At 37.4% G+C, this 23,826-nt stretch overlaps 1 protein-coding gene across 5 annotated transcripts in view; it reads left to right on the top strand.

The window, feature by feature from the left end:
* ABCB11 (ATP binding cassette subfamily B member 11) overlaps positions 1–23,826 on the top strand; it is a 115,839-nt gene that overhangs the window by 74,164 nt on the left and 17,849 nt on the right. For 4 of the 5 annotated variants that reach the window (XM_037850086.1, XM_037850085.1, XM_037850087.1 and 1 more), the window contains 5 exons: positions 677–752; positions 10,335–10,437; positions 16,287–16,451; positions 21,381–21,485; positions 21,573–21,734. In XM_037850086.1, coding sequence (XP_037706014.1) covers positions 677–752; positions 10,335–10,437; positions 16,287–16,451; positions 21,381–21,485; positions 21,573–21,734 — 611 coding nt within the window. Of the gene's footprint in view, positions 1–676; positions 753–10,334; positions 10,438–16,286; positions 16,452–21,380; positions 21,486–21,572; positions 21,735–23,826 lie in introns of those variants that run through there. The other variant, XR_005218886.1, reaches the window with a different exon arrangement.

Raw genomic sequence — 23,826 nt, 5'->3', positions numbered from 1 at the left:
TTGATCCCATCTCCCTTTCTTTATACTTCACAAATAGGAGGGGTTTTCTAGAGTGTCCTGCACCCAGTAGGAGCTCTATTCTTGTTGGTTGAGTGAAATAATCATTGACTCAAAAGAATTCAGTTTATTTTCATTGAAGTAGATAGACACTTCAGGCCATAGTACACCTTCTCTTTATCAAACTGAATTTCCTGATTTGGTGGTTACCACAACCTAAATTAATCAACTATGACAAACTTTCTCCACCATTTCACCTGCGAATTTATGAACTCTTTTGGGGCTAACTACCGCATGTATTTAACATATGCAACTCTTTACCCGAATAGACTTTTTTAAAAAATTGGTAGTTCTATTATTTTTTGCCACTTCTGGAAGAATTCCTGACTTCTTTTAGGTGTTTTTTTTTCTTTATGGTTCATGCTAAAGGATATCTGTTTCTGTCGAGGTAACACATAAACTGTTGAAGGTCAAATGACTCACTCTTACTGGACAGCAGGAAATTTTCTGTTAGAATGTGCTGGATAAGTACCAAGTTTTATTTTTTGCAATAAAGTCAACAGAATGTTTTAGCACCAGACATAATAATTGTATTCAAGGCAAAAAAATAAATAATTCTATTTAAATATGTTTCTGTTTATTATACACACTAAGGAATCAATCATGTTGTGTTGAATAGGAAAAGATGCAACAGAAGATACCACGCTTGAGAGAAAACAGACCTTTAGCAGAGGGAGTTACCGTGCTAGTTTAAGGTAAGCTCAAGCATGGGGCAGATTTTAAAGTTTTCAGATATTCTTAGGAGCCTTTAGCATCTACAATCCTCAGGCAATAACTATCCCAGGGTAAAGCAAGGAGGGCCCTGAGCATATTCCCAGGTCTTGTGTAATATAAACATACAAATGAATCCTTGGTTCCTAAATAGACATTTGCCTTGAATGTGTGAGTTAATTTTTTTGTTTGTCTCATTTTGGCTTCCCATCTTACTACTGGAGGAACAGGTTGTGGTAGAGATGCTCTAAATAGTTAAAATGCTGTTATTGAGTTTAGAGAGGGAATTAAAAAAAATCTGTGTTTAGTCTTTTCCCCTCAAAGCTAACTTTGAGATCAAATTCACACCTTTTGTTCCACTCTTTAACCTACTGAGCTGTAATTGAATTACAAACACTTCTGCTCCCAGGGTCACTCATCTGAAGTCAAATCATTCTTTAGATGAAATAAGAAACATAATTTCTAGTTTCTAAAGGGAATTTTCCTAAATATGAGCAATTTTGTTTTCTTTGGATAAATATATGTGTATTCATTTATTTTCAAACCATATTTTTGGACTGTGTTCTTACTAGCACGACTGTAAATTTTAGTCTTGCATCCTGCGTTAGGTGTGTCAATAAAATAGTTACTTTAGTGTTAAAAGTCTGTATATTAAGAATTATGATTGGGATTATTTGTCTATATTCATGTTAATGTTGTTCAAGATTTTTTTTTCTGAAGTTAGCAGACTAATAGCAGGCAATGACATAGCAGCATGTTTCTCTACCATTGCCCTTATCATTTGTAGGGTATTTATTTCAAGGCTGTGCTCTAATCAAAGGCTCAGTTATAGGAATTGCCCATTCAAGATGGTTAATTCTTTATTGAAAACTGATTAAAGAGGGTTAAAATAAAATATTCATGTAACAATCCCAAGTATTTGAAACACAGATTTTTTTTAATATTCAAAAAATAGTTTACAGAGTTTATGCTTAGGGTTTTTATTTTTCCTCCCAAGAACAAGTCTATTCAGAAAAATTTCAAGAAATGCTAGTTTTATGGAATTTGGAAAATAATAAAGCAATAACTTCAAGTTACTCTATAAAGTGAAAGCTGTAAAAATATAATATGCCAAAATTATTAGGCAATGTCTTACAAATATCTGGCATTACATTTAGTTGTGCCTTTCTGATTGGAATAGAAAATTAAAATCATAAAGATTATTAGAATCAAAACCTGAACCAACTAACTTCTAACAGAAGAGAATAGCTAGAAATCTTTTCATCACTACATTAAAGGTTGAAAAGTAGAGGTGTATCTTGTGGTCAAGTCAACAAGTAAATAAGTATTTTCTTAATTTTTCAGATGAACAAAATTCTACTTGTTTTAAGTAGCTTACTTACAATATATTATTAGGACCAATAGTCATTTTCATATACACATTTCCTACTTGGCTATAATTTGTCACAAATTTTGTATTTTGGTGACTGGGATGAAAAATCCAGAAGTACAATGTACACCCAGAAAAGTAGCTGTTAACCTCCAGCAGAGAAGGATTTGTGAGTTTTAGTAAGAAAGTCTGTTAAAAATATCTCATTGTATATGCTGAGAGATTTTTGTGTTAAGAGATGACTAAACAGAGTATTAATTTGTATCTTATTTCTTTGGCTTTAGTCTTTTTGATGGCTAAATCCGTTCTTACTAATATATTTTAGGTTCAGGAAAAATTTAACAGCAACTAATTTCCTGAATAATAATGTAAAGCAAAAGAGCATTTAACCCCCAAATTAGCTGTTTTTATTTGCAGTGTGAATGGTACGCAGTTTCTGAGATTGGAAGTGATTGTTGTTGTAGGTTTCTGAAAAAAGGTGTGATAGGATTCTTAATATGGTATTTATGGCAGACTAGAGGGGGAACCAGCTGTCAGGGAGTGCAGCTGCCTAGCATGCTTACCGCCCATGATCTTATTGTGATAGCCTATGCGAGGTGAGTGGAACGATTTGAAGATGGGCTGGGTTGAGGAGAGACTTAAGAAACGGACGATTAAAGTAGTAGTAATTTGAGATAAAGATAGGTCTTCCCATGCTCAGACTGGGAAGTAGTACACCATATGCACCCTCTCATTCTCCACATACCTCTACTTTGGTTTCCATTGCCCTGAGTTTGCTTTCTGGACCCATGACCTTACAAGTCTTACCCCTATCACACACCCTTCTCGCCTTAGATGACCTCTGCCTATTCTTCACACCCAGAGAAGACATCCCAACCTTAGTTTCCTAACCCAAGAAATGAATCTATTGCTGTGGAGTTTCAGGCTGGTTGGGAGGGAATTAGGATGTCCCAGAAGCCAGTTTGGTGGCTGGGAGTGGGAGTGCAGAGTGGCTCATGATGAGACTTGGCAAGAATTTGAATGTGCAAGAGCAAGAAAGAGGGAGGACTTGAGGAAAATGCACGGTGTTGAATTCAGATGACTAAGAGGATGGTTGTGGCGTTAGAAGAACATAAGAAGAGGAAATTCAAGCAATTAAATTAGTATGCTACTATTTCTTAACAAGGTTAGGTGAGCATATGGTATGCAGGTACCTCCTCATTGTTTTAGTCTAATTACACCTGGATACAAATAATAGAGACATATGAGTGGTTCCATCTAGATTGGACTAAAAGGGATCTTCTCATCTCTAAGATCTCTCTCTCTTTGTATCATATTACTCCAGATTGAGTTTTCTAAACACACTTTTTTTTTTTTTAATAAACCAAGAAAATTTTATTTTAACAGAGAAAACCAAGTTTCAGTTTTGCATGAATACAGAGTTTGATAAAAAGGCTCTTAAAATATTATAAATAAGCTTATCAAATACTATTCAGCCTTGATCACAATGAATAAAATTTATCTCTACAAACTCTTCACAACCTTCCATGTCTACACAGGCATTGTATTACATATTCTTGCTTTTCATTCTGTAAAAAGGAGTCATTTTATTTTAAGGCAAAACTATACCCCTTTTCCTTAACAAGGGATGCCCTGCATACTTTACATACCTGCATACTTTATTTATTTATTTTTTTTTCACAAAACAAATCGTACATTCAATTGTTCACAGTACCATTACATAGTTGTACATTCATCACCTAAATCAATCCCTGACACCTTCATTAGCACACACACAAAAATAATAAGAATAATAATTAAAGTGAAAAAGAGCAATTGAAGTAAAAAAGAACTCTGGGTACCTTTGTCTGTTTGTTTGTTTCCTTCCCCTATTTTTCTACTCATCCATTCATAAACTAGACATAGTGGAGTGTGGTCCTTATGGTTTTCCCAATCCCATTGTCACCCCTCATAAGCTACATTTTTATACAATTGTCTTCGAGATTCATGGGTTCTGGGTTGTAGTTTGATAGTTTCAGGTATCTACCACCAGCTACCCCAATTCTTTAGAACCTAAAAAGGGTTGTCTAAATTGTGCGTAAGAGTGCCCACCAGAGTGACCTCTCGGCTCCTTTTGGAATCTCTCTGCTACTGAAGCTTATTTCATTTCCTTTCACATCCCCCTTTTGGTCAAGAAGATGTTCTCCGTCCCACGATGCCAGGTCTACATTCCTCTCCGGGAGTCATATTCCACGTTGCCAGGGAGATTCACTCCCCTGGATTCTAAACACACTTTTGACATTGTAAATCCCCTGGAGTCTTCAGCATTGCCTCTATCATTTAAGTCTCTTTATTTGCAAATGACTAAAAATATAACCCAATCTGGTTTAGCCTTGAATCAACCCACTTAATTAAATATCAAGGATGCTTTGCCTTCAAGCAGGTGAGAGCTTCAATTTTATGTCCCCGATAGATATAATTTCTCTTTCTTCTTTTCTCAGCTCTACTTTTTCAGGCTTTATATTTCAGGAAGCTTCTTTCCCTGGGGTCTCAACATAATTGCCAGCAGCTACCAAAGCTACATGCTTTCAGGTTTTACCCAGAGGTGAAGAGAATCTCCTTCCCAGAAATCTTGTGCAGGGCGGGAGGCGGGGCAGGCACTGAACCAATCATTTCCTCTAATTCTCATGTACATATCCTTTTCTATCCCATCTCCAAGCTTGTTTGCCTTGTTCTCTCAATCACAAATATGCTTCCTTCTAGCCTACAAATACCCAATTCCTACCTTAAATACCTACTTTAAACACCATCTCTTCCCTGAAGTCTTTAATATAACATGTGCCATATGTTTCTTTTTCCTTTAAATTTCTATACTCTGTATTCAAATCTACCTTAAAGCACTTAGCACATTCTTTCTTTTTTATTATATATTTTTTATTAAAGAAGTTGTAAGTTTACAGGAAAATCATGCAGAAAATACACAGTTCCCATATTCATCACTATTATTAGCACTTTGTGTTAAGTGTGGTAACTTTGTTGTAACTGATAAAAGAATATTATTATAGTTGTACTATTAACTATAATCCATAGTTTTCCATTAGGGTTACTGTTTGTGTTATACAGTCATTTTTTAAACAAATTCAGTTTTATTGAGATATATTCACAAACAATCATCCAAAGTGTACTCAGTTGTTCACAATACCATCATATAGTTGCATCACCACAATCAATTTTTGAACATTTTCATTACTCCAAAAAAGAACAAAAATAAAAGTAAAAAGGAACACCTAAAACATCCCGTCCCCCACATCCAACCCTATTTTTCATATAATTTTTGTCCCTATTTTTCTACTCATCTGTCCTTACACTGGATAAAGGGACTGTGAGCCACAAGATTTTCACAATCACACAGTCACACTGTGTAAGCTACATAGTTATACAATCATCTTCAAGAATCAAGGCTATTGGGTTGCAGTTCAACAGTTTCAGATGTTTCCTTCTAGCTATTCCAATACACTGAAAACTAAAAAGGGATATCTATATAGCACGTAAGAATACCCTCTGGAATGACCTCTCTACTCAATTTGAAATCTCTTAGACACTGAAACTTTGTTTTGTTTCATTTTGCTTCCCTCTTTTGGTCAAGAAGACTTTCTCAACCACACAATGCTGGATACAGGCTCATCCCTGGGAGTCACGTCCCACTTAGGAGGGAAGGCAGTGAGTGTACCTGCAGAGTTGGCTTAGAGAGAGAAAGGTCACATCTGAGCAACAAAAGAGGTCTGGGGGTGACTCTTAGGCACAATGATAAGTAGTCTTAGCTTCTCCTTTGCAGTAACAGACTTCATAAGGGCAAGCCCCAAGATTGAGGGCTCAGCCTACTAAATTGATAGTCTCCAATGCTTGTGAGAATATCAGTGATTCCCCAGGTGGGGAAGTTTAATATTTCTGTATTTTCCCCCATTCCTCAGGGGGGCCCTGCCAATACATTTTTATTCTCTGCCAAATTACTGTGGGATGTATTGGGATTTCACACTAACCTGTACAAACCTACCAGATCTCACTTCCTATTCCAAGTTCCATGTAATTATGGTGTTTGAATAAACTGACCACACAAGTTAAATTATTTAGTGTGCTACAGAAAATATAGATCCTGCACCAAATAAATGTCTCTTCCCGTGGTCTCACACAGAAGTTGAAGTTTTAAAACACAGCCAATATTATCCGTTACACTTTGGTCTGATTTGCCTTAGTCCTAACCAGATCCTCTTCATTCGTATCTCTAATTGAGGTCTGAACTCTTTTTCAGCTTTTTTAACAGTTGCTGTATGTAGTAATACTGAAATTTATAGCTGCCAAACTCTATCTCTGAGTCTCAGGTGTCACAGATACCCAAAGTTCCATAGACCAACCACGTTATACATAAAGAGCTCAACATCCTCAGAATTTAGAGATAATCATTACAACTGAGGAATAGATGTGACTGCTATAAGAGCTTACAATTTAGGGAACATTACAATGAGCATTCCCCTGATAGCCTGTGCTCTAAGATACAATTCTCAGAGTTTACATATTATAGTTAGTCCATATTAGTGAGGCATTATAATGTTTATCTTTTAATTTCTGGCATATTTCACTCAAAATGCTGTCCTCAAGATCCATTCACCTAATTACATGTCTCACAATTTCATTCCTCCTTGCAGCCACTCAGTATTCTATTGTATGCATACACTACAGTTCACCATTCTGTTCATCAGTGAATGTACCCTTAGGCCACTTCTATCCATTGCAAATTGTAAATGCTGCCTCCATACCACCACCAAATGTCCATTCATGACCCTGCTGTCAGTTCTTCCAAGTATATACCCCATAATGAGGTTGCAGGACCTTATGGCACCCACATACTTAGCTTCTGTGGAACAACCACACTGTCCTCCAGATGGGCTACACCATTCTACTTCCCCACCAGCAGTGAATAGGTACATCCCTCTCTCTATGTTTTCTCCAGCACTTGTATCCCTCTGTGTATTTTTCCCCCTGCAGTTTCATAGAGATATATTCACATACCGCACAATCACACATGGTGTACAATCATTCACAGTATCATCATATAGTTGTGAATTTCATCACAATCAGCACTTGAACATATTCATTACTCCAAAAAAAAGGAATAATAAAAAAGATAAAATAAAAATAAAATAAAATAAAATAAAGTAAAATAAAATAATAGGGCAACAACACCACCACCACCAAGAATCCCACACCCCTCCCTTATATCCCCTTTATAGACATTTAGCTTTGGCATATTGCCTTTGTTACAATTAATGGAAGCATTTTACAATGTTACTGTTAACTATAGACTCTAGTTTGCATTGATTATATTTTTTCCCCAATACCGTCCCTTTTTCAACACTTTGCAAGGTTGATATTCATTTGTTCTCACACATGTAACAACATTTTTATGTTTGTATATTTAGTCACCATCATTGACCACTCTGGGTTTCACTAAGTTATACAGTCCCAGTCTATCTTTCCTTCTGGTGTCATACTTGCCCCAAGCATTTCTCTTTCAGCTTTACCCACAGACATCTTTGTTCAGTGTACTTACAGTATTGTGCTACCATCACACAGTATTGTGCTATCCATTTCTGGATCTACATAATCAATCTGTTTGAACATTCTATACTCCTTCAGCATCTTTCTATCTCCTGATCTCAGCTTTTGACTCTCAAAGTTTGCTCATTAATGTTAGTTCATATTAGTGAGACTATACTGTACTTGTTCTTTTGATTCTGGCTAACTTCGCTCAACATAATGTCCTCAAGTTTCATCCTCATTGTTGTATGTTCCGTGACTTTGTTCTTACAGCTGCATAATATTCCATAGTGTGTGTATATATATATATATATATATATATATATATATATATTTATGTACACCACAGTTTGCTTATCCACTCATCCATTGATGGATATTTGGGCTGTTTCCTTCTCTTGGCAATCATGAATAATGCCATTAAAAATATCTTTTTAAAAATGTCTGTGTCTTAGCTTTCAGTTTCTCTGAGTAAAGACCTAGTAATGGAATTGCTGGATCATATGGCAATTCTATACTTAGCTTCCTGAGGAACCGCCACATTGTCTTCTAGAGTGGCTGCACCATTCTACATTCCCACCAACAATGAATAAGTGTGCCTCTTTCTCCACATCCTCTCCAGCACTTGTAATTTTCTGTTTTTTTGATAATGGTCATTCTAGTGGGTGTGAGATGATATCTCATTGTGGTTTTGATTTGCATGTTCCAAATAGCCAGTGAAGTTGAGCATCTTTTCATGTTTTTGGACCATTTGTTTTTTCTCTTCAGAAAAGTGGCTGCCTTGTCATTTGCCCATTTTTAATTAGGTTGTCTTTCTATTGTTGAGTTGTAGGATCTCTTTATATATTCTGGATACTAAACCCTTATTGGATATGTGGTTTCCAAATACTGTCTCCCATTGCATAGGCTGCCTTTTTACTTTTCTGACAAAGTCCTTTGATGTACAAAAGTGTTTAAATTTGAGGAGATCCCATTTATCTATTTTTTCTTTCATTGCCTGCACATTGGGTGTAAGGTCTAGGAAACGACCTCCTGTCACAAGATCTTTAAGATATTTCCCTACATTTTCTTCTAAAAGTCTTATGGTTCTAGCACTAATGTTTAGGTCTTTGATCCATTTTGAGCTAATTTTTGTATAAGGTGTGAGACAGGAGTCCTCTTTCATTCTTTTGGATATAGATATCCAGTTCTCCAAACACCATTTATTGAGGAGGCTGCTGTGCTTTGGCTGGACTGCCTTATCAAAGATCAGATGTCCATAGATGAGAGAGTCTATTTCTGAACACTCAATTTGATTCCATTGGTTGGTATATCTCTCTTTATGCCAGTACCATGCTGTTTTGACCAGTGTAGCTTTGTAGTATGCTTTAAAATCAGATAGTGTGAGATCTCCCACTTATAAAGAGGTAGCTCTTTGCCCCAGGCCACTTTGACTTAATTGTTTCTTCATTGTTTTAGCTGTCCTCAAACCACTTCTGCATGTAGGGTACATTGTGGTAAATTTCTTTGTTCAGTTTTTCACACTGCCACCTAATATATTGGCATGGACATACAGGCACCCCATAATGCACAAGGTGATTACTCTGCTCTCTCTAGAACAGGGCCAGGGACCCACAATGGGAGTGTAGGCGGGGTCCACACCATGTTGGGGAGGGATTGGGAAGGGGCCATCAAGTGTGCCTCAAGATTCTCCTACCATTTTTATAGCTGCTGTTTGTTGATTTGGCCTTTGCCCAGTCACTGTAATCCTTTATCTGTTTTCTAGAGTTTTGAGGACTACTGCCCTGCCAGTTTTTGCTAGTTGTTCATAGATTCTGTGGAGGGGATTAGCACCCTGAAGGTTCTTACACTGCCATCTTGGTCAACCGGCAGCACATTTTTTCTTACATCAGGGCCAGGTGCATGCATTACTTGCCTATGAGATTTTAAAGCTCCTTAAGGAAAAATTCTATAATTGACCAGTTTCTGTATCTCCCACAATACCTGGCATTGGTTTGCATGTTGTAGGTACCCAATAAGTTTCTGTCAAATGAACATATTTATGAACACATCAAGCTATATCATATTTCAATAGATGCATCACTAGGGCTTAATACATAGCCCAGAAAGAAATCCCACCGTAGCCCCCCATTTCCTCTGACCAGCATGTACATTTGTATCTAGGTGGCATCATGCCTAACTGAACTGTGGGGATGCCTTTAGGAGATGGAGAGATGTCAAAACCACAACCCACACTCAGAAGGGAGGTATATATAGAAGGAAATGCTCCTTTCCATGGTGACAATTAGCAGAACCCTGCGGGTTTGGAGTGTGTTTGAGTGTTGGTCTTTTGTTGGTGGACTGGTGGGACAACATTTCTCCCTTTCCTTTCTCTCTCCTTTGCTGCACACTGAATCAGGGCCCAGAAGTCATAAGAGCTTGGAACCCAGAGCCATTAACTGACAAGCTCTGCCCTAAGGACAGCTCTGCCAGACCTCATCTGGAAGCTCCCTTACAGTTGCCAAGTTACCTACCAAACATTTCTATTTATTTGACGTGTGTGATGTAAATGTGGACACCAGTTGAGTTCTGTTCCAACCTGCCCACAATCTACAGACCCTTTCATCTTTCTGTTTATTTACAGAGCTTCTATCCGGCAACGCTCCAAGTCTCAGCTTTCTTACCTGGTACACGAACCTCCGTTAGCTGTGGTAGATCGTAAGTCTACTTACGAAGAAGACAGAAAGGTCAGGCACCAATTGCTCATGGGGGGAATGGAAGAAGTCTCTCTTGGGGACTGTGGTATGACCTTTAAACTCTAGTGTATGAGTTTTCTAGGTATATAGCTAGTAATGTTTCACCAAGTTAGGCTAAATGGAGGAACCCATTAGGACCTGGTGAAATTCTAAATTTTACAAGCTATTTTAAAAAGAAATACCAATTAGCTAATTAGTTACTTTTAAGACTACATGGTATCTACAATGGGGCTACTAAGGGTCAATTAAGAATTCTTAGAAGTGAAATTATTTGTACTGCATAGATTATTTGTTTATATATAGGTGTCCCTTTAAAGTTTCTAGGGAATACCTGAGAACAGTTTGTTCTCAAATTTTGAAATCTCCTTCTTAAGCTATAATAACCTTGGTGAAAGTATTTGTTCCACAGAGGTACTCTGATAAGGCTAGTCTTGACATAAATTATCACAATTTTTGTATTAATGGAGCTAAATGGTTTTATGGACATTTGTTTAATTTGTACAATTTAAAAATAATTGTTTTAGGGTGATTTAAAATTAACACTGTTAATTTTAGCATAGTTCAAAGTAAAATAAAAATTAAAGTGATGGGAGAGGAATCAATACATAGAACAATACACACTTTCTTTGTAAGGATGCAGATGCCCAGATCTGCTGTGGTCACGTCTAACTCACAGAATGTGGTCATCCCTCCTCCTCGAAGCCTCCCCTGACCCCTCGTCAGCCCTCATACTTACTTTTAATCCCCCATCATAACCCTTCATTGAACTTTTTCATGGCAATTTTCTTTTTAAACCTTATTTGAAGTCATGTGGATACTCATCTCATCCCTTTACTAAATTGTAAGCTTTTTAAAGTTAGTGGCTCTCTCTTATTTGTGTTTATCATCTGGAGCACCTAGCTCAGGGTCTTGAACCTTTTGGTACATGAAGAGATTTTAAAACTATAATCAAAAATTTAATTTCTATCAAAAAAAATAAATAAATAAAACCCAAACCACAGGGTTTATCAAAGCAATAAATCAGAGAATATTTTAATTACAGACACATCTATTATTTATGGCATACGTTCAAATTGCTGCCAGTAAAATTCCAAAATGAGAATCCATTTAGGAAGTAATTGTAAACACTGGCTCAGAATTGACAAATTTAGAATGATAATGTTTATGACCTTATAACTATGACAGGAGGATTATTTAGGCTCTCTTTGTGTTTTAATGTACTAATACGGATAAGTAGAGATCTCAATATGTTATAGAGATAGATGGTTTAAATAAATTTCATAGAACACTTTTTCTCAGGAGCAGCAGGATGTATCACAGTAAAGAAAACACTTACCAAGCATGGTTTCTTACTGCATCTTGCCATTAAAGGCTCAATTCTTCTAGTTCTAGAAATAAGTATTTCATTCATGTCCATGGTGCTGCCACAAGCAACATAAGATGTATTTTTTAAAAATAGCACTTCAACAGGCCCTGAGGGGAGAAAGAACCAAAGAGTACATTGAAATTTCAAACACATGAGTACCAATCATGTTCAATTTTTGCATTTTTATGGGTTTCTTTTTCCAGTTTCAGGGTAAACATTTAACAAGAAAAGGAAGGAAGGAAAGAAGGAAGGGAGGAGGACAGACCTGACTTGGTGTTGTTTAAACTGGAAGATGGATTGGCACAGTCACAGAAAACAGATGCCTTGAAGATGTGGAGTGGGGATGGAGTTCTTAGGAAAAAAGGAAAATCTCAGAAGGAAACTATTTAAATAAAAGGAACTCTAAATCAAATATAGGGGTTAGTTTTAGAGAGATAGAAATGTATTCCACGTAATATTCTACTAATCAGCATTATAACTAAGAATTGAACAATTAAATTCAATTAAATGTAAACTACTGTAATTTTTAAAATATGGTATTATATATTCACTCTAGTTATAAGAGATGGAAAACAAGAAGGGAAAAAAATGACATGGAAGCCATTGTGAACTCATTAAAGCCCCAAGAGGAAAATATCTTATGCTTTATATTAATATTGTTCATATGTACAGTAACTATGATATACGGTCCTTGGGATTTAAAGAATTAATTATATTTAAAAAATAGAATTAGAGTTAATAAAATTTGATTTAGGGAATTTTGAATCCCAAGTAACATTGAATAAATGTTGCTATTTTAAAGTATTTTAACACAACTAAATTCTGCAAGCTCCAGCATAGGTAAAACCCTTTCTTTTTCTCATTTTGATGGAGAAGCCCTAAGCTCACCTTCTGCAAATTGGTAGAAGTCCTATCCAAGGTTGCTTTGCAAAAAGGTCTCCTTACATAAAGGAGTTATCGCCACCTTGTGGTCTTTTAGATATTGACACTGAAAACTTAAAACGTGGTTTTGTAAAAAATCTGAACTTCCAAAGTTGGGTGATTCACCCAAGTTCTCAGAGGGAGCTGGTGACAGAGCTAAAACTATAGCCCATTTCTCCTTGCTCTCCAGGCTGTCTCTTGGCTCCCATTAATGGGGCCAGATGTTGGTTATAATGCTCATAAAATGAAGTTTAGGATTAGGGGAAGCCTGTATGCTACAGCTTCTCCTCATTTCTGATATCTAAGTATCTCTTTCAGTTAAACCAGAATACTAGGCAGAATACATATGAGATGAAATCAGGGTCAGTTATTAGAAATCCCTAACTTCATCACAGCTAACTTATTATATGGGTTTTAGACATTGGTTAAGAGATAGGACACAGGTAAGACCCAGGAAAAATGACCATCAGTTTATTTGTAGAATCTCTGTTCCACTTTCATAGTTAGCATTTCTCATCATCAAATCTTATAGTCATTGTCAAGGAGGGAGGAGATCCCTATGAGTTGGAGTACAAAGAACCAGTGTAACAAAGTGTAGAAATCAGGACATAAGACTTAAGAAGGAAGTTGTGTTTTCACTGGCCTATGCAAGAAGGTAGAAGGAAGGAAACTGGGAAAAGTCCAGTGTCTGTCATAGAACCATCCACATAGTAGGTGAGCAATCAGTATGTTTAAAATAAATGTTCTGTTGTGTGTGTCCACCATGGGCATAAAAGCTTCACTCATTCCTTTATCCTGTAGACATTGATTGCACACCTGTTATGTGTCTGGTCTTGTATTGAGGGTAAAGAAATGAATGAGAGCTACTATCCCTTTCCCTGCTCTGGAGTTGCTGGCAGTATACTTCTTTATGTATGGCAAACAAATAATCACTGTACAACTTGACAGTGATATCATAGAGGTCTGCAGTCTACATCTTTTGGGGGAGTAAGTTTCCTTGAGTCCAATTTGTAATATAGGGGAACAAAAGGAAATTATTCAAATTAATTAATTTCGCTTCTTGTTAGTTTATCTTGGAATGTAAACTACTGGACAGAAATTACTTCATATTGTTTCTAAATGTCTTAGGTGTTGTTATTTAGGGTTTGGGAGACCATCATGTCAGAAGGCCAGGGAAATTTCCATCGTGTCATCCTGGGGGTGGACTATCCCATGGGGACAGGGCTTACAGGAAATGTCACTATGCAGACAGAAATCAATGTGTGCTACTGCATCTTTACCGGTTCCTCAGCATTACCCTAGATGGTACAGCACAGCTGGTACTTTCAAAACATACAATTATAGAATCCCAGACATTGGGTGCTGGAAGGAGTCTTGGAGATCATCTGCTTCTGAGGGTCTTACAAATTGGGCTTTGGTCACCAGAATTACCTGAGGAGTGTTTTCCAAATACAAAGTCAAACTTATGCCTTCTAAATTAGACTTTCTGGCAATGGGAACCAGGAATCTGTATTTTTAGTCATCTTCCCACATAAGTCTGATAAGCAGCCAGATCTGGACACAGATGACTCTCTAGAACCATGAATGGTCTGATATTTTGCTTGTTTGCAAGCTAACAAGTTAGCCTAGCACACTTTTATAGAAGCTGGCTGATTACATGAGACCCTGGGTCAGAGGCAAAGGACTTTATTACTCATAGCAGTAGCAGTAGCCAGAGTACAGCATTCGCACTGGTTCCTCAACCCAACCCCCAATTCCCACAAGGTGATGCAAAGAAGGCCAGATGATACCAGCAAATAAACCGGGATTGTCACAGGAGAGGAATCCTAAACTTGAAGAATCTGAATCTTTTTTAATGTGCAGTAAGCACTTTTGCTTTATCCTTGGGAGGAAGATACCTTCTCTCTCTTCCAAGGCTGTTTTCTATGCAATCATTCATGAAAAAAAAAAAAGAAGTCTGGAAAAGGGCAGTAAATGTCTCTGCTCATAAGTCATGCAGAAACACAAGATGGGCATAGAGAATCACCTCCCCCAAACAACCTGTTTCAACTCCCTCATTTTAAGGATGAAGTAGCTGTGGCCCAGGGAGTGCAAGTGCTTAGTAATATATTTCATTGGTGGCAGCCTGGGGGGTCTAGAACCTCCTTCCTAAGTACCCTTCTTCCTCTGTGGCATTGATTACCTAGAGTTAGTAAACTGACAGAGAGGAAATAATTGAACAGAAGTATTGCTGCATGAGCGAGCAGTAATGACAAAGTGCAAATGTTCAGGGCAGACCAAGAGAGAACTTTAAATGGAGGCAATAGCAAATTCAACACCAGCCTGAGCTGTGTTCCTTCATCCTACCTGCACTGCAACTACAATGAAACGGACATGACTCCAGGCTTTTGTTTAGATTGAACTGGCAATGTGGTCTTTGACTTTGTAAACAAAGAGAAACTTACTTGCTGTTGCCCCTAGCTGACATTCAGCTATCTAAAGGGTAAATTACCACACGTTAATGAAAGAAAACATTAATGAATAGTTTTGTAGTTCATTTGCTATAGATATTTTTCATTTATTTTAATAGAAAAAGTAAAAAAGTCAATACTAATCTAGATAAACTACCTAAAAGCCTTTCACAAAGTGGATAATTTAACAAATTTTAAAATAAATGGGTCTGAAAACCAAGCTTCAAGTAATATCCATAGCAAGGAAAAATGATGGAGTTCTGTATATAACATTTGCCTTCGAGAGGATAAAAATTGCTAGCTTCTGACACTTTAATGACAATTAAAGAGATCAGAGTAGGAAAATATTGATTAGTTATCACTCCTTGCTAAGAAACATGAAATTTAGAAATCCAAATAGATAGTCCTTTGCTTCTGGGAGCCAAGGAAAGCCTTACTAAAACTATGTACTGATAACTGATGACCACTGAATATTTTTTAAAATTATTTTTGCATATTTCAGATATATTGACCTGCCTTAGATCTTTTGCTGTTTACTAAAACCATGTGCAGATAACTGACGACCACTTAATACATTTTAAAATTATTTTTGTATGTTTCAGATATACTGATCTGCCTTAGATCTTTTGCTAGTTACTAGATTACACAGCCTTGACATTTATGAAGGACGTATCTTGAAAATTTCAGATCCTCACATGTATAAATACCACAATGCACAGTTTTATTTTTTTTGAAAACCAGGGATAATTTTTCTCAGAGACCCAACATACTTATTACTTTCTGTAATAAGTATATATGTACATATTAATAAGATACATATGAGTCACAATTAATACATATGTGATTATGAAATGAGAATTACAAACACCCCTTCAGGTGATTAGTACTCTATGTTCAAGTCACAGAATAGTCTCAAGCAATTCAAAACCACTCCTTGCAAATGAACAAATCACTGTGTCTCATAGATCTTTGAGGTCACTCATAAACAATAAATCATGATTCTTAAATCTGCAAATGCCAAAAGTTCCCTGTATAATAAAGGAGTATATACAAAATGCCTGTGTACGCATTTGGGTGATAGTATAACCCTCTTTTCCCTCAAGGGCAAGGACATTCCTGTGGAAGAAGAAGTTGAACCTGCCCCGGTGAGGAGGATTCTGAAATTCAATGCTCCAGAATGGCCCTACATGCTGGTAGGGGCTTTGGGTGCAGCTGTCAATGGGACAGTGACACCGCTCTATGCCTTCTTATTCAGCCAGATTCTTGGGGTAAGCAAGCAGTGGGACTAGCTTTGTTCTCCCATATACCTCTTGTTTTGTTTTTCTGGTGGCTATTGCCAGTTTTGACAGGTCAGCTCTTTGTTTCAATATTAGCTCTTTTTTTGTTAGCTCTTTTTTCTCACCTGTAAGGATGAAAAATTCATTGAGTCTCCATCACACAGAAGGTAAGAAGGCAAAGCTGAGCACTCTCATTTGGAATGGCAGAGCACTCACACAGCTGTCATGTCTGCAACGAATGACACTATGACTGCAAATGTAGTTCAAGAAGAGGGCATTTACTTAGGTGCAAACTGAATTAGAATGCAACACAGATTCACTGAACAATACAAAAGGATTTTAGGGTCATTTTGATCTTGCTGAACAGCTGTGGTACAAAGTTTTACATAATAGCAGGAGTATAGTGTCTAATGTATAATTCTCTGCTGTCCTACTGATTGCATGATTGAAATGGAGAGGTAGAGAGGAAGTAGAAAAAGGAAGAGAAAAATAAAATAAGGCATGAATAAAGAATAAGCTTATTTCAACTTTTTGCTTCCTTGAAGTTTTTATATTCTGTATAGAACTTTATTGCTATAACAACTTCTATGGGTACTACAAACATTTATTAGACATTACCTATAATAACACATTTAAATTCATTAATAAACCTCTGAAGTATGTATTGTTATTATCCCCATTTTACATCATCGGTTTCTTTGCTGAGCATCTCTCTTAGAAAAGCGGTGCAAAGGACAGAGGCACAGAGAACTTAGGAAACTTTTTCAAGTTCACACCACTAGCAAGTGGTGGAGCTAGAATTCAAATCCAGGCATTCTGATTCTAGAAATACATTCTAATGAAACCTTAGCATTGGAAAATTTGTTATCAGAATGCTGTCATGCTATCTTAGTTGAAACTCACACACACAAAAACTGTGAGGTCAACAAGGAAGGTAACCTAGAACCTAGAGAATTTAATTAACTTGTCCAGGGAGACACAGCTATGAGATGAAGGGGTCAGGACTAGAACCCAGGTTTGCTGAAGAACCAAAGTTTTGCCTGCACATCACACTGTTAGAGCCTAGTTTTCCCCTCTACTTTTCTTGCCGCCTCTCTGTTAGAGGTCCTTAGCAGAAAGTGTCCCCACAAAGGCATGAGCTGAACAGATGAAATCATGTCAGGTGTTTAGGGAAGGTCCTAGTCATGGTTTTAATTTTCACACTGCCCCCTTGTGATAAGTGTAGAAATCATGTTGATTTCAATGGAACCATTGAAATTAACTCTGGTTAAATGAATTTCCAGTTATGTGGTGCCACAAACCCTTCTAGCTGAAAATATTTTAAATAATTAATTTATATTCCCCCATGTCCTAGTAAGTACAATATCCTAAATATAATAGAAAATTCTTTTTTCATGCATGGATATTTGCTGATTTTCTCCTATGTGCCAGACACTGTGCTAGGGACTCAGGAATGAAATGTCAGTCATAGTGCCTTCCCCTGATGGAGTTTTCAGACCACGAAGAAGACAGACATTAAATAGAAAAATCCACTCATCATTCAACAAATATTTTTTGATCACTTGTTATTTGCCAGGCACTGTTGCTGATGTTGGGGATAGACAGGGGGGCAAGAAAATCAAGGCCCCTCCCTACTCTCATGAAGTTGACATTTTAGTGAGGAAAGGCCTCTGGGAATGCATCTCGCTGAACAATGATGTAGATATAGAAGGTGCAAGGGATGGAGTCGAACCTGTAAACACCAGAAAATATGCCCGATGTTTGCTTTTTAAAATAAACCCAGGATGTCAGCTTCTGTACTGATCATCTCTCTCACAAAAGCAGAGTAAAGAGTATATTACATAAAAGCAGAGTAAAGATTAGATTCACTCACTTTCACCCAAACTCTGTCTGTGACCTTTTGTGGAAAGAGTCCTGGAGACCCCTTTCCATAAACTGGTTCTGTTAATTACTTACCATGTACTGAATACCCTAGGGTCAAGTCACGTCACTTTTCTGGGCCTTGGTTTTCTCAACTATAAAAGGAAAGAGTGACAAAGATGGTCTCTAATGTATCTTACAGCTCTAGAGGTCTATGAAAAGACCAAGTCAGAACACCTACAGAAAAGACTGGATGATTTAGCCTATAACCCACCAAGAGCACCCACTTAATTATGTGTGAGAATTAGTCAGTGAGAATATTCTCTGTGACTCATCTGATTACAACCAGAGGTTGTGGGATGGACTTAGGTGGAGCAAACTGAGCCTTCACTTAAGGACTCCAGGACCAGAGTAGCAATGAATTAGTTGAAATCCCAAGTCTGCTAATCGTTAAGGTTCCCAAAAGGTTATATTTGCTAAGAGAATGATGCTTGAATAAATATTCCTGTTTTCCCTTTGATAAAGAAAATTATTTTTGTTTGCCTCTTTGCACAATTATCACATATTCATCAGTAGATCCATAATGTTTTCATCTTGTACAGCATAATCATCAGTCAGATAACTGCCTGTTTTTAATTGCACTATTTTCATTCCAACATGCTTAAAGGGTACAATAGGCATATTTGGTGTATTGAGACCACAGTGTGGAAAATGGACCTAGCAAATAATTGGGCACTGCTAGGAGCCTGGTTGCTAATCTGGCTGAGCCTCAGTATACACAAGAGCGATTGTTTATCTGCCTCACTTTCCTTGAGTATTTGTCTTGGAAAATGCACCACGTGTTCCAAGCACAGCAATTTGAAGGTTAGCATGCTGGGAAAAACTTGACTTGGAGGTCAGCCAGCCCTAGATTTGTAGTAGGTCTCTGCTGTGTATGAGCTGTGGGCATTTGGGCAAGCTCTTTACCCTTGATGAGACTTAGCTTCCTCATCTGTAATATGGAGAAATAAAATCTACCTCATTGCATTGTTTTGAGAACTCCAATTTAAGCAAATCCAAATTTAAGATAAGGTAACTCATTTGGCATCTAGCCCATCCTTGGGGTCTAAGACATATTTGTTTTCTCCTTAAAGAACCTTACCATTACAAAAATGGCAAGGGTGTTTGCCCAGACTACAGCTACTCAAAAAACAAAGCAACCTATAGATGGGTAGCCCTTTGGGTTGCATTTCGACAATAAGAATGTACAAGGAGTCATGGAGCAGAATTTTCTGAAAAAAGAGTATGGACAGATGCCCAATCTTGAACTAGATAGTTATGTGGGTTTTAGCAATAACCAAATATTTTTTTGAACTCCGAGAAGGTGAGTAACACTACGAGCCAAGAGAGCAGGCTCTGAAGAAAATCGCTGCCCTGGATTCTGAAGACTAGGAGTTTCCTTATCCAATAATGACCACTAAGTAGCTCAATGACTTCATGTTTTCAGCTTTAGTTTTCCTTCAATAAAAAAAGAGCTAAACTAGAGACTCTGTAGTTTTCTATTCTACATTTATTATGGGTGGACCTTAGGGAGGGAAGGGAGTCATGGCATCACAGTTCGGGGTTTAGAGGAGTTTGTACAGTGAGTTTTAAAACCAGACCGAAATATAATTTTTCAATCCCTGAATTTGTGAACTCTGTGAGGTAAACTTGTGAGTTATGCTATGCTGGGATGTCTTCTGAACCCACTTTCACCTGTATTGTGAGACATGAAGGCCATAGAAACTCCTTGTCCTAGAATCAGTAAAAATTTCTCTAATCCAGAATCCAGTCCTTCCCCTCAATTTGCAATTTATGATAATTGGAACAGGTTACTTTTGCTTTACAAAAAAGGGTTTGTTAATGGAGTCATATAAATTATTTTCAGGAGAGTTATCCAGCATATAGGAGGCACTCAATAAATATTTATTGAATAGACAAGCTTCCTTTGAACAACTGTTGGCATTGTTCTAATTACTCGGATTAATACGGAATAATAAACAAGGATTTATTATAGAGTTCTCTAACATGTTTTTTCTGAACTCTCACAGTTCCTTCACTTAATCCGAATTGGGAAGGTTTTGTTGTACCTAAAATCAGGAAGGTTTTGTTGTACCTAAAATCCATTTCACTGTAGGAAAATATCATTGGAATATGCAGCTGTTCTTTCTTCTTTCTTTTCTTTTCTTTCTTTTTTTTTTTTTTTTTTAAGATTGCAATAGCTTGATCCCCAGTCGGTTACTCATGAGTATGTCTGTGAATTCAGAATATATTTATGAGAACAGTTTCTTACTTATTATAGACTTAAAAAACCCTGCTCACAGTTTCTGTACTTTTTTGAGGAATGTTTTCAGCTTTTAGTGATTTAAAGGCAACAAGCTCAGCCTCAGATGGATAGCAAATATTTTTTCTCCTAAGCAAATTCCAGTCAATACCTTGGATAGTTGCTTTTCTAATGATGACATCATTTATCATATATAGAATCTATGAAATTAATTGCATGAAATTTACTGAGTGTGAAAATCGTCTTTCTTGCAATTATTATTTGGTAAAGACGGAGGCCATAATAATATTTTTGAGTTTTGTCCCAGGTGACCATCTCAGTCTCAAGTATTTTCTTTCCTTCCTTCCTTCCTTCCTTTCTTCCTTCCTTCCTTCCTTCCTTCCTTCCTCTCTCCCTCCCTCCCTTCCTCCGTCCCTTCTTCCCCTCTCTGACTCATTACATACTGGATTTGAGGCATTTCATCATCTTTTTCATCTGTGTCAAAGAAGATCAACACAATTGCCTAATCAGGCAAAGAAACAAGAAAAAATCCTGTAAGTTGTCACCACTGGCTTTCATTCACCAAACTTCCCTACAGGAATTAAAGTACATCGTCATCATGTTCATAGTTAACTTTGGCTTAATCATTAGTATATTTAAAGTAGAACTATGTTTAACCTGAATGCTTAAGAGAAATTTCTTTTAAACTTATTTGAATTTGTTTTATTTGCTATTGATTATAATAGTAAAGATACTTCCTTGCTTACCATTTTTCAAAGACTTTTTCGATTCCTGATAAAGAAAAGCAGAGGTCAGAGATCCATGGTGTATGTCTACTCTTTGTAGTACTGGGCCTTGCATCCCTTTGCACCCAATTTCTGCAGGTAAGGAATTTTATTTTTAAGTAATTGATACAGCTGTTTCTCCCTTTTTCATGTTAAAATGTCATTAAGGAATTCTTTATGTTTCAGGGATACACATTTGCCAAATCTGGGGAGCTCCTCACCAAGAGGCTACGTAAATTTGGTTTCAAGGCAATATTGGGGCAGAACATTGGCTGGTTCGATGACATCAGAAATAGCCCCGGAGCACTGACAACAAGGCTTGCTACAGATGCTTCCCAAGTTCAAGGGGTAAGCTATAGGGAGGTAACTGGGAGTGTATTAACTGGTGTAGAAATTCTTCTCTTTGAGTATTCTGTTAATTATCTATGTGTTTCCTGTGAATAGGAGCTAGTGGGGTTGGGATACACCAGAGCCATATATGTCTGTGTGTGTGTGTGTTGCCATTTCCAATGTTAACAAACAGAGCTATGGCACAGTGTTTCCTAGGCGGTGTCTAGAATCAGGGTTTTGGAATGCATCAGTATCTGTCAGGGTCTTGAATTTCCCCTGAGTCTAGCAACTGAGAAGAACTTTCCTGACCACCATTTTGCAGACCATTTTCAGGCCCACAAGCTCAGATTCAACAAGACTCGAAGGCTTCCCCAGAGGGTGTAAGCAAAGAGTCTGTGCAAGAAAGCCCTCCTGACTCAACAAGTATCCAGGGTACAGTTAGTCTTTAGAAAAAGAGACGTTGTTCTGAGCAGCCTCTGCTAAGAGCCAAGTCAGGAAACTGAGGGAAACAAACAAATGGGCATCTGGAATCTTGACTCCTTCAGACAGCTGTCTTTCTGACTCAGAGAGACAAAAGTGTGGTTTCTAAACCCCAGAACTTGCAGTCTTGTTCAAGGGATTTACCCACATGTACAGGATGAGGCCACACCTTTTCATAAGACCTGGAATTTGGATTAAATTGGTAAAAGTCACATTTGCCTCTTGACACTTCTAGTCACTGTCTATGAGAAGGAAAAGAGCAGAAAAGAGCAGAAAAGAAAGACAGTGGTTTAACTACCCATGGTTTGTTTGTGAGGCTCTGGAAAGAGAACACTTCACTGGGTTGACAGTGCTGTACTGCAGTGTGTCTTGACTCCCAGACAGTTCAGCCAAAAGTATTGAAAATAAAATGGGAGAATTTTAAAGGAACATGGCATCCTCTTAGAGGAAAATCCCTGTAAATGTTTCAGTTTTGATCCTTCTAGGCTTTTTCTATGTAAACATGTATTTTCCACAGCCTTAGGGTCACACTCTACACACGGTTTTGTTATCTTTCTTTTCCCCCTAAAGTAATCTGATATGATTGTTTTCTGTTGTTAGATATTCTTCTACAATAGATTTTTAATGTCTGTATAAGACATCATTTTAATATAATATCATTTCTTAGAGAATTCCCTATTTAGGTATTTTTTCCTGTTTTTTTCCTACACATATAATCAGTATATATCATTTTATATCAAACTTGGCACATCCTTGGTTATTGTGTTAGGATCAAGCGTTAAAAATTTAATAACTAGATCAATGAGTATAATCATATTAAAGGTTTTTTTTTTTTTAACTGCTTAAAGAAAATTTGTACCAATCTCACTTTCATCATCTCAGTATTAAATAATGTCTATTTCCCCTCATTCTTGAACTTAGGTTAAATATATATGCTATAATATTGGTGTTCTGGTTTGCTAGAGCTGCTGTTATGCAAAATACCAGAAATGGATTGACTTTTCTAAAGGGGATTTATTAGGTTACAAATTTACATTTCTAAGGCCATGAAAGTGTCCATACTAAGGCATCAACAAGAGGATACCTTCATTGAGGAACGGCTGATCGTGTCCGGAACACCTCTGTCAGCTGGGAAGGCATGTGGCTGGCATCTGCTGGTCCCTTGCCTCCTGGGTTGTGTTTCAAAATGGCTTTCCCCAAAATGTCTCTGGGTTTCTGTCTCTCTCTCACCTCCTGTGCGTCCTTGCTTCTTTCTCTCAGGGTGTTTCTCTCTAAGCATTGGGGGTCCTCTCTTAGCTTCTCCAGGGCAAACTCGGGTCTTCATCTCTCAGCTTAGCATCTCCAAACGTCCTTCTGTCTGCATCTCCAAGCATCTCCAAGCATCAGTGTCTGTGTCGGCTCGTAGCTTCTCTTAAGTGCTCCAAGATTCACCCTGAATGGGCGGGGTGAAATAAGCCAATCAAAGTTCTCACTCACAGTTGAGTGAGTCACATCTCCATGGAAACACTCAATCAAAATTTCCATCCTAATCAAAAGACTAATAAGTCTGCCCCCCACAAGGCTGCATCAAAGAACATGACTTTTCTGGAGGACACAGTATATCCAAACAGGCACAATTGGCTTACTTATT

This window comes from Choloepus didactylus, chromosome 9 (assembly GCF_015220235.1).
Source record: "Choloepus didactylus isolate mChoDid1 chromosome 9, mChoDid1.pri, whole genome shotgun sequence".
Lineage (NCBI taxonomy): Eukaryota > Metazoa > Chordata > Mammalia > Pilosa > Megalonychidae > Choloepus > Choloepus didactylus.
Note: the sequence above shows the minus strand (reverse complement) of the source record. Positions and strands in the feature narration are given on the sequence as shown.